Source organism: Trachurus trachurus, assembly GCF_905171665.1.
Source record: "Trachurus trachurus genome assembly, chromosome: 20".
Lineage (NCBI taxonomy): Eukaryota > Metazoa > Chordata > Actinopteri > Carangiformes > Carangidae > Trachurus > Trachurus trachurus.
This window is the reverse complement of record NC_139911.1, coordinates 9,879,632-9,892,084: the sequence shown is the minus strand read 5'-3', so window position 1 is coordinate 9,892,084 and position 12,453 is coordinate 9,879,632. Positions and strand designations below refer to the sequence as shown.

The following is a 12,453-nucleotide window of genomic DNA, read 5'->3' as shown; positions in this document are numbered from 1 at the left end:
GTCGAATATCATTCATATTTCTTCCCTGCTCATTTTTAAATTTCCATTGAGACCTGTATTGCATCTCATCTGCGTGTAGTTGAGCCATCAGTGACATGTAATTTCACGGTCTCATTACAGTATATTCATAGTAAATGTAGCATTTGAATCATAAGGTAATTAGTTTGTGCCTGTCATCTGAGACCCGTAAACCCTTTCAATCTCACTTTGTAATTAATTTCCTTGCCATTTTCACATTTTTAGCACTAAACCCTCAGAGCTCAGATTTACACTCAGTTGGCAGTTTATGTGGAACACCTGGCTAAAACTAATACAGTGTAACACAACAGTCCTACAGTAAATCCTCTCTTCATGAAGGTCACAATGTTCTTACAGTGTTTATCAAAACGGTTTCATAGGGAGAGAAAAGTGAAAATTAAAAAAATGGGGAAAAAATACAAATGGATTGCTGATTTAAGACTAAATGGGAATAGGAAAAACTCACCAGACTCAATGTGAGATTGATATCAGTTACAAAGGCGATATTATGTGGGCATACTGTACCATACCGTGACATATGAATAAAAAACAATTAGTTTGTTGTGAACTATCACTGGTGACCCCTGGAAGGTTTCATTTGTGGTCAGTCATGACACCAAGCTTGTTTTATAGCAGATGCATTACATTATAACAATAGAATATATGCGGCTTTGCTTCATATGCTGTCATTTATTTTCATTCCCTTCTATTAAAATGTCCAAACCCTTTTAACATCTATAAATGAGACAAATTCCTCTCTGTCTGCCGAGACTGCCATTAAAGTAGCCATGGAAATGGGCTTTATTAATACTAGCACACGTGCACGCACACAGACACACACAGAACTGCACTTGTACCCACCACAGAAAGAGAGACAGTAGTACACACACATACCTCCTTGCACACAAGTATCTCCTCACTAAAACTTTCCCTGACTGACTAAGACATTAGTCATTTGCCTATGAAAACCCATTATATGGCAGCCGATCATCATTGCTCTTACTGAGACAGAGCTCCATACAAAGTATGAGAAGCATCAATCATGCACGGACTACCTATTCACGTGTGAAATCTTTAATATATGTTTAATATGCCTTAATGGGCAAATTTATAATGTATGCTCCCTGTTCCGCTGTGTTGGCCTGCACTATGGCAAACATACCTCAAAGTCATCTTTATTTTAAAGTTAGTTTGTTAATTTGGTCACTCAATAGAAAACAGTCTCACACACCCTCAGTCACACAAAGTGGATAATAGAGTAAGATAAAGAGAATATGGCTCCTTCCAAGTGACAGAGGGATCCATCTTTGGTAATTGTTCCTGCCATACTGCGACATGATAGAGCCACACACACAAACAGATGTGATGTCATGGGTCATTAAATCATGGTTTGTTTGTATGTTGGCAGCTCTGTGATGAAGGGAGGGTAAGTGAGAGTGGCACCAGATTGTTGATGAGGGGGCCATAATGAGTGTGACACCAGTGAGGAGAAAGGGCATGGTTTCTGTCATGTTCTGCACTTCCTGTCTGAACAGATAAATGCGGGGGCAGACTGAGGGTGAAAATTATAGTGTGAGAGATGTATCAACATTCCTATTTAAATCCAACATTTTCTCTCCCTGAAACAAGATGTGTGCACACTTCTGCACTCACAGGCCACTGGGATTGCAATGCTCCACTCTATTATTCTCTGGAGTATGAAAAATGAGTAGTCAATAGATAATATATGAAGCATTATGATCATAATGATCATGGCGCCCCGCACTAAAGATGAAATCCATGTTTGCTTTCCCTTTCCACAGGATATTACTTTCCACAAAACCTCTCTGGTACTTTGTTACATCAAACAGTAGATACCTGCATTAACCCTGCTCTATGATGTTTTAATCTATTTTTTAAGCGATAAAAATAAAAGACTCAAAAGACAAAACCATTTCACTGAGGAATTCATACTGTTCTGTTCTGACTCTGTTCATAGGTGATACATTTGGGGGGTCAGAATTAGATTGGGTAGCTTTCATTCCTGTAGTGTGGTGCATTTGTTCTGGACTATAGAAAAAGGATGAATTGTTGCCTTTTACCAGCTGTTTCTTGTTGAGGTCGCAATCAGAGGGGATGAGAGGAAAGACTTATAGTTGGCCTGAGGCTAATTACACAAACAAGGCAGCTTCTTGGCTTTTGGCAGCCTCCCGGGTGCCTCCAAACAGATTGTATTTGGGGGTCACAGAAAGGCTTCATTTGACAAGGGTCAATTAAAAACAACAGCACAAAACAGACAAAAGTCGAGGTACAGTTTCCAGGATGAGTTTATCTTTTGGAGAAAAAGTTTTTCTTTTCTGGGGAACAGACCAGTGTGGTGATGTATCCTGACAAGTCTGCGTCAGGTATTTTGATGTGCAGTGCATACTGCCGGCGTGCTACCCCTCAGTCCAGCCCTGCAGCTAGTGGTTGGCCCCTTTTGAGCTGAACTGTTCCTTATGGTTGTGTTGTTCTTTCATCATTAAGATAAAGTTTCCATTATCCGTTTGACTTTTATGAATTTTGCCTCATAGCCCGCTCAAATTCAGAATGAGAAATGTTTCATTTAGCCAAGAGTAACAGATGCATCGGGAATGCGATGCAGTTAATCCATGCCAATCTGACAGAAACACGATACACACTGCAGGACTGACACACTGCAGGTAGATTCAGGACACAACACCAGGAGCCGTGTGGAAAGAGAGGAGGTCAATATGATAGAGCTTCAGAACCTGTGTGTCTTCCAGTCGACCCAATGTCCCACAGAGAGCAGTGTGCCAACAATAATGAGAGGAATGGACAGGAAGAGAAACAGCAAGGATTAAACCAGCTCTGAGTGTATATATGTGTATTTGTGTTTCTGCAGCTTCTGACATCTGCTGTTTGCTGAGAAACAACCAGAACAGCAGGGACTAAATGGGAGAGAATAAAAAGATGAGTGTCAAGTCTGTGAGTTGAGTTTAGGTGATGCACCCTGGTCACACATGTTTGTGCCTATACACCCAAGTTCACAAAACATACACACAGCGTTTTTTCCACAACAGAGCTGTCAAGGTAAGGCAACGGTTTCTCTGAATGATTGCCACAATGTGAATATTCAAAATAGGTTATTTTCACATTGGCCTCAAGTGCAACTCCAGAATAACAATGCGCTCCATTGTTCTCTGCTACGCATGAAGTGTTTTCTCTTGTTCTCTTTCCCGATAGTTTTTAATTAAGACCCCATCCAAACCTCCAGCTGAACATTCTTATGGTCAAAAGAGTTATTTTCTTACTTTTCAGAAAGTTTAGCTAACACAGTCTGAGTATAGTCTAAGACACACTGATAATGCTTCATTTCCACCAGGATTAAGGAAGAAGAAAAGCAACATTTTTCTCTGCATGTGGAGAATGAAGATAATTAAGACCAAAGTGCTGTCTCTTTCATTCTCTCTCTCCCTTTTTTTAATATAACAGAGGCCTGGGTTTACACTGCTGAATTGCTGCTCTGTGTGAGTTTAAATAAAAAAAACTGAGGTCATAGTAATGTGGAAGTCAATTGTTCATGTGCAGTAGTGTTAATGAGTCACATTTTTATCTGCTTTTTTAGCCACCTTACATCGAAACTGGATGTGGTTTTTTTTCTTCCTTAAATTATTAAATTGATTTCATGCATGTGTTGTGAACAAAAAACAGTGTCATGGTCAAGATGTCAGAGCGCAGTGGGCTCTGACAAACAATAACAAGATTAACAAATCCTCTTCCCTCAACTACTTAAATTCAGTTTGGTGTTTCAGTTACCACTTCTTGAATCTAAGTAAAGACCCGCAAAGAAATGCAATGAGTGGGCTCGGTTATGGATTTGCCAATTCTTAGATGTGTGGAAGCTGAGCAGCACCTATTGATAAATATTACAAATGTGGTTCACCATGGTGGAGATGGGGCACTTCTACAGCAGGGTGGGGTGTCTTTTGTGGCATCACTCTATAGTGCTTGAAAATCTTCACAAAATGTCCTGGGAAACCTCTAGATATCAATGACTGACTGACTCCACACTGTTGAAATGTGCAACAGTAGACTGTGTGTCCTTGACTGCAGTGAGAGGCTTACCAACTAACAGAGATGCAGACAAACAAAGAAAGTAAAAATTATCATATCATTCAATACTTTATGTATATTCTTGCTTGAAATGAAAATCTTAGGTAAATAGCAAGTTTTGTGTTTTGCTGCCTTTGCAGCTGCAGTGATTTGCACACCATGCAGCTGTCACTTAAAATGGCCAATTCAAGTAGTAATTTAAATGCGAGTGTATAAATGTAACCGGCTATCAGTCGAAGATGCCTCGCACTTTGCTCACTAGTATTACAAAATCCTTTCAGTTTCCCTCTATTACATTTCTGAATACATCAATAGTAATGGAGAACACTGACATTTACTTGGTTTTTTTATGTATAATTCTCATCCAGTACAGAAAACGCATTATGAAAGGTTGAGTCAAGCAGACTGTCAGGAGATTAAGGAGAAACAGGAGCCACATAACTTTTAGTAAGGCACAGGGCATTGTCCAAAACCCTGAAATTGATGTCCTACATTATCCTGCTGACTTTCTAACGAGAGGGTGTATCTTCTGGAAGCCGTGTACCTCATATGCACAGAAGGTCATGAGTCAAAAGTTTCAGTTTCTAACAACGTTCCTGAGCTGCGTGCCTATCATAGGTTATTGAGAATGCAATATTATCACTGCTAATTTATGCGGTTTTAATTGAATCTTGGAAACTCTCCAGGTTAGTTTTAGGCTGCTTCCCTGCATAACAGACAGACACTCTGAAGGTCACAGACTTTCTTCGAACAAAAGATATGGGAAAATGTGATCTATTGGTCATGTAATACAACCTGTTACATCAAACTATTGGTATCTGACAAACACCACAATTGTTATGGTTTGCCTAAATGTACAATTTATGTTTTGACTTTTGGACTTTCTATATTTAGATATGTATTTATTTCTTGTTTTGTTTTGGTATTACTCCCCTCATGTGTCTTGTGGTTATTAAACCTTCTGTCTTTGTCCTGTTTCTATTAATTCTTCCACATGGTAAAAGTCATATCTACCTTTCATAAGCACTTCAAACGTTTGCACAACCCACATTACCTGCTTGTCCAGGAATCACCAACACCTTAACATCAATTTAAAAAGTCCCCTAGTGCTCCTTCCGATTGTTCAAAAGCTTCACACAATGTCAACTGGAAAATTTTAATAAGATAAAGACACTGGAGGTGTTCTCTCTATTCAACCTTTGATGAGCTCCTCACAAAGGTTACACAGCCTTGCCTCCACTACAAGAGGAGAATTATTTTGAAAATGAAACCAATCCTCTCAGCATCTGACTTAGAGAAGGTCATTAACGCACATTTTTTCTCTTGATAACCTGCAGTCCTCCTTCCTCACTCAAAGGTCCTTTTTTACACCTGCAGCCACTCCAAAATGCTCAAACAAGTTTTCATCCTCCTGTGCGGACTCCCCGTAAAGTCTGAACTTCTTTTTCTTCTTGCTGGCAACTCTAAAGCACAGTGTGATTTAGCCCCTGAGCACATTACTGACCTTTTAACTTTTGAATCAGAGCACACCTTCATATTCATCAGCTAAGAACTTATAGGGACACCATTTGAGTTTCTACAGTATATTGTAGATGATCTTCACTTAGCAAAATGAGTGGTGTTCTATGCATAGTTTTTTCCAGTGTTGACAAATTAAGCACTTCTGTGCCTTTATAATGTCTTTATACTAAATCCTTGAAATTTCTATTATTTACAGCACAGCCCACATTATTAACCAAAACGAATAATTAGCCTAAAGCTACTTATTGTGTGTCACACAGACTATATATAAAGACTCTAATTAATAATTATTTGCAGTACCAATAAATCTGCAGATTATTTTCTAAATTAATTTACCAAGCATTTCGTCTATAACATTTTTATAAAGACAATGGTAAAAAAAAAAAAAGATAGCAAGATAACAACAGTTTTCTAGTGATGTCTTCAAGTTGATTTGTTATTGGTCTGATAAACCAATCTAAATTCCAGTCCGCACATCGGAGAGACTGATACCATCCATCAATTCCTTGTACTGATTGTTCTTTGGGGGCTGCTGGAATCAATCCCAGCTGGCATTGGGTAAGAGTCAGTGCGCTCCCTGGACAGGTCACCAGTCTGTCACAGCGCTGACATATAGAGACAAACAACAATGCACAGTCACACCTGCATAAAATTTAGAGGCGGCGATTAACCTTCCTGCTGTAGGGCACCAAATTTGATTGGAAATTTTTGTGGTGGAAAAAAAACAATGGGGTAACCTGAGAAAATAACTGGCAACTGTTGAACTGTCCTATCACATTACATATTTATCCATAGAGTAACACTTACTATCTCCCTGGCAGCGGAGCGGTCCAACAGTCAGCTTGGCCAAAGATCCCGGTCTGTTGGTGTCACCCACTGCAACCTGGCTGACTGGCAGGTGTTCCTTATAAACCAGCAGACCAGAATCTTCTTTCCTGTGGGATGGATCATAAGAAACATGCAAAAAAAGGTAAAAATCCATTGTGAATGCTTTTTAGTATCTACAGCTTGTTCTTTTTTTGTTAGTAATTTCTACATGAATCAAAGAATAAAGGGTAACTTTTCAATTGACAGGGCGTTGATTAAATAGTATTTATGTGGTAATTATGTTATGTAAAGACAATTACAGTCAAGTAGGTTTTTCTAATTACAGTGATTTTGTATCAAATTTGACAGTTGACCAAAAGAAACCGCTTCCATGATTAAAATGACAGAATATCTCTTTGTTTGAAAATTGCTGGAAACATCTGGAATAATGTAAGTGTAGGCTACAACTCAACAAAGTAAATAGCTTCGGTATTTTTGAAAGTAACAATAAACTGTTAAGTTGTTAGGTCAATGAGAAGGAAAGAAGTAAATCAACAAAATTAAAACTGTCAATCAAAAATATATCTATAGAAGGATAAATAAATAAAAGAAAGCTTGACTTTCCCCTGCCATCACATTAACCACTCCACAGACAATATCAAAACAGACAGCAGAGCAGAAATATTAAACATTTAAATCATAGCCTTCAAAGTGGTAATGAGTTTGAGTTTGACATGTTTTAAATTATTCACAGAACAATTTGATTTTAATTATTTTCCATTCAATACAATTTAGAAATGAAACCGTGAAAGAGCTCATTTGTGGCTGTGTGTATGTACATGTGAGCATGTGTGCAAGCTTAAACGTTGTGTGTGTGTGTTTTTCCATGTGCTGCCAAAAGTAAGGGTAATGAGTGGAAATAGAGTTATATGGGTAATATTTCAAAAGCTCACTCAGCCAAACAATGAGACATTAATGCATACAATATTAATGGAGAGAACCAGACTGAGTAAGACGTATTTGTAATCTCATCAGTTTTAGAGATGAGGCAGGAGACACGAAAGCAAATGAAATCTCTCCTTCTTGCTAACACATGGTAATTACTCACATACAGTTTGCGCACACACATGCACACACCCACAGACAACGATCCAGTTGGTTTAATGAGAATATCCATCAGCTCGCTAAAAGAGCTGTGAAACACAAACTGTTGGTTCGGGAGGCAAACTTCCCTCTTAAATAAACGCATCATTGATGGTGGCATTCATCATTCAACCCCCTCAGTCTTTGATGTCACAGGCACCTCATCAGACTGTCCAGCTAAGGCTTGGAGATCAACGCATACATTAGCATCAGCAGTGGCGACAACTCTGTTTCAGCAGTGTGCCTATGACATTTTCCTTTCAAGTTCACTTGATGCAGCAATACAATCATCTTGCTTTCAGGCAAGATGTTCTCTTGTACAGTTGAGTCTTTTGAGGGAAATTTCTGAGGTGATTGGGTTACATAAATAAGATGTCACCTCTTTGTAGTGTATGCGTGTACAATATGTGTGAATGTCAATGGGAACGAATATATCTGTAAAAGAATATGTACTCATGGGATGTAATAGGCATGGTGACCTTCACGGTTTCATTTTCACAATTTTATTAACAGCTGCATGTCTGAACATTATTATACTTAGTGCTTATATTATGTTATGAAAGTAAAGTAAAGGTTCAACCAGTTTCTCTGACTACTTCAGAAAATCTGTGGGCGTAGTTCACTATGATTCTTAAGACAGTGCATCGCTGATTGCAGACATGTCGATGAAAGAATCTCACATTTGTAGCCAGCAAGAGTCAAGTTCACTGTTGAAAGAACAACTTTTGACAGCAAGTTTAATCGACTGTAGCTAATTACCTAATTAATAAATGTTACCTTTCAGAGATGGTTGACTGGTTTAATATATTCTGGATGGCTCTGGATATCATGCTAAAAGGTCACACCTATGATAAGTTAGAGGGAAAAAGTCTGCCTTGACAACAGCAGACATGAGCATACTGTAAAGCAGTGTTGTTACAGAAGTGCAGACTTTTGTTTCATTCTATTCTCAGTCTGTGCATTTATCTGACTATAGAGACAATTTCAGTATATTGTTTAGCAATAAAGAAGTTCAATTTATGCATTGTTGTTTGTATTTCAAGAAATCTGTTTCACTTTTACAAAATAAAGTTTTTTTGAGGATGAAGAGTAAAGGGTGTTTGACAAATCTAATACTATCTTGGTTAATTAGCCTTCGCTGACATTTCTGGTCTGAGAATACCACACAGTGGATGTGTCGGTCTTGAACTGGGCTTTAAAAAAAAAAAAAAAAATCTGTAATCCCACACATTTCACAGTTCATTAAAGATATGCAAATTCCTGCCATTAGATGTAACACTGGCCTCCTGCTAGCAACCTAGTTAGCCGGACAGACTGATCTTTGACATGTGTGTTAAACAGATATACACATTATTTCACTCTTTCCCTACACAATCAAATGTAATTGCCAAGATTTTTTGACATAATATGTGCAAAATAAATCCTCTGACACACCAAAGATATTGTAGCATTTATGGAGCCAAAAGCAAAGCTGAGCTAAGATGAATACAGCTGGATACTCAAAGATGCATTAAGCCAAATGCAGAGCAGAATGACATGAATATATAGATGTGCTGACTTAGCTCAGTGAATGTCCCTGTGTAACCTGCTAAGCTCCACTGCGGTGACTGAAAACCGTTCACTGCCATCTGTTTCTCCTACTGTGAAGAAATTGATCAATACATTACAAGTTTGTGCTGCTGAATGTACATGATGGACAGACTCACCACTGTGCAAGGTCGGCGTCACAGTTGCAGTCGTATTTGGGGTCAGTGCAGTTCCTGTCGATGCCACAGGCACATTTCTGGATGCCAGGTCCCGAGCCGCCCCAGTAGAAGTGCTTCTCACTGCCCCGGCCCACCCACCATGTGTAGGGGGTCCCATCTGGGGACCAAACAAAGACAGACACAAACAAAAAAAACTTGTTGTTACTGTTTTTAACAAACCGTGTGTCACACATACAGCAGAAACAAAAACACAAACTTTTGTGAAGGGTATTAAGTTGTGCTGCTTAACAGTCCAAGCCCCTTCCCATTAAACGTGATTCATTGTTCAGGCATTGACAGTTTGAGGCTTTTGTCACATTAGTGTGATTTATATTGACAACTAGCAGCTGCATGTTTGATGTGATTCATATGCTCAACTTGTTAAACAAAGAAAGCTGGATGGTATATGCCTTTGAGAGAGGCAGGCACACTTAGTCACAGATCACACCTGTGATTTTACTGATCTATTTAAAACAGCACCATCCCTGCATGTACATTAATCCTTAGCATCATTAGGTGAGAGTGTGCAAATGTTTTCCCATTGAAACACATCTGTTAACACACAAAAACCTGTGTGTGTGTGTGTTTCAATGAATGGATAAAAGGTGAAGGATCGCCGTTCTTCAATAAGAAATGTAATATTATTTTCTTAGCTTTGGATAACGTATTCTGGCATGGGACGGTAACTAGGCCGAGAGACGGGTGTAAATATTTTGGTGGCTGGCAATATATCACAATAACAGCAAGAGAGACTGAAACAATATTACATTTCCCTCTTTATTCTGCGAATATAAGCTGCATTGTCAATATCACTTTGTCAAATTCCATCAGAGACAATGAAATCTCCTGAGCCACATTTTTTTTTACAGAAGAGGATTGAAGCTGACTTTTGATGCAGCACAATTGCACTGAGGTGTGATATACTGTATTATTATACTTTTGATCTACTGGACTGGGGATAAACTCCAGGAGGAAGCTACAGATGTGCCTTTGTGTGTTTAAATATATATGTGTGTGTGTGCTTGGCCTTCGTGACCCATGGGTTTATTGTCCTCATAAAGAGAATTAGCCTCATCTCTCTTCAGGCCACTGTTCAGACAAGCCATTGTCAATAGGATTAACACTGTCTCCTCAAGAGACTTCACAACCCTCTCCCTTTGTGTGTACACACATGAGTGTGTGGGTATGTTGTTGTACTTCTATTCAAGTGAGAACCAAGTTTCTCTTTAAGACCTTCATAGTTAGGTCAGTGTGGTCCCCAACCACAGACAACCAAGCTAAACCCCAGGCCAACCAAAACGCCATCCACTCTGTCCCCAACCCAATTAATGAGCGGCATGCCATCGTCCTTGAAGCTGCTCTGTGGCCACTTTGAACAACAACAACCGCTTGCCAGTCACTTTCCATGTAGGGATAGTTATGTGTTGTTATGTTCCTTCTTGCCCTGATAACAAAGCAAAAGCAAAGGCAAAGCAACACCTCATAATGAGTGAATGTATGTATGCATCAATCATCTCCAAACTCATAAGCTTCTTTCTGCTGAACAAAATACACTATAGAATAAAAGCAATATGCTCCACCACTTGGCTGCTGGATGCCCAAGCTCTATAGATGCATTAGATAAATAAATAATGGGCTGGCTTACAAACATAAGCACATCCTTGTGGTCAGACTTTACAGTGCAGACTTGGGAAGACAAGACTCCACGTCTTGTGCCAGAGCCAAAAAGACAACCAACCAAGTAAACCAAAACATACAGCAGAACAGCGAGTGAATGCCCCACATGCCCTAATTTTCTCTTTCTGCTTGGCCTCTCACTTACCCTGCCATGTCATAACAAAAATAATCAAAATTAATCCTTTTCACAAGTTGTTTTTCAGGATGAGTAATCAAAGAAGACAGTGGGGAGGAGAGGAGAGAGGGGGAAAGGAGAGGAGGGCATCAGGTGGAATGGGAGCTATGCATTGTGCCAGTTTAAAGTCTCCTGTGTGATTTGGTTAAAGCTCTGCCAAAACAAACAACCGAGGAGTGGAGGAGTGGAGAGAGTGAGGAAGATGGCGGAGGGGGAGATGAGAGAACGACAGCATGCATGGATGGAGATGTGAGGAAGGAGAGATAGAATCATATTGGCAGAGAGTTCATATGGAGAGGGCACTGCCAAGATGAGGCTCAGGAGCATGGCTATGTGTGTGAGTGGGAGCGTGTTTGTGTGTCTTTGGAGGACAGTGTCTGAGTGCGATTGTGTGTGCAAGTCAGATTGGAATATTTTATGACAGTATGTATGTATGATAATTTCATGTTACTTTAGTATTTCATATTTATTCAGCTTGTGTTTTTTGTTTTAGGCTTTGGCTGGATTTATTCACTTTTCCCTACTGTGTATTGTCCACTGTATCCCACAATGCCCTGTGAGAAGTATAGTGTACAACTGATGGCCACTAACCAAGCAATATGTACCATCATGCATTGCATTTGCGCTGGGAGAGGGAAAAAATTGAGTAGCATCCAAAAACTCATTGTAGAGTCCTCAACACTGAATCCTTGAATACTGAGTGACAGAGTGATTCGTTTTCAACAGAGATGTTTCTGAATTTCTATTCCCATGTCCTTGTAATTACTTTGACGATATAATCTTATAAAAGTTGATAGAAATATAGTTATAATGAAGCAGAATTATACATTAAACCTCAAAGGATGAATAAATAAAGAAGTTTAAATGTCCTGTCTCTATCTTATTAATAACTTTACTCTTTACAGTACAGCCCTCCTCACGCCTTACTTTCTCTCTTGTAGCCAAGTTCCAGCATGCACAAAAAACGTAGTAAAGGAGAACACAGACATGTCAGATTGATAAGGCCTGGGGTTGTGTTCTTCTTCTGTCCTCTGGGACGTACCCCACAACACTACTTATTGTGATGACTTTATCCATCTGTTATTTCAGCAACACACGCAGACACACACCTATTTATCTCCCTTCTTATCGAGAGAGGTTAATGTCGGCATCTTTATCATGTCCGCTGCATTTTGTACAGAGATTCCCCGAGCAAAGACAGATAGAGCAACAAAAAGAAAGAGACACAGACACAGAGAAGAAGACAGACAGTAAGATGGAGATAGGAGCTGT

At 39.3% G+C, this 12,453-nt stretch overlaps 1 protein-coding gene across 1 annotated transcript in view; it reads right to left on the bottom strand.

Moving 5' to 3' along the window:
• cntnap2a (contactin associated protein 2a) overlaps nucleotides 1-12,453 on the bottom strand; it is a gene marked incomplete at both ends in the record, with an annotated part of 308,927 nt that overhangs the window by 41,430 nt on the left and 255,044 nt on the right. Inside the window, 2 exons of the mRNA XM_083995741.1 lie at nucleotides 6,442-6,569; nucleotides 9,291-9,447. Coding sequence (XP_083851867.1) covers nucleotides 6,442-6,569; nucleotides 9,291-9,447 — 285 coding nt within the window. The remainder of the gene's footprint in view (nucleotides 1-6,441; nucleotides 6,570-9,290; nucleotides 9,448-12,453) is intronic.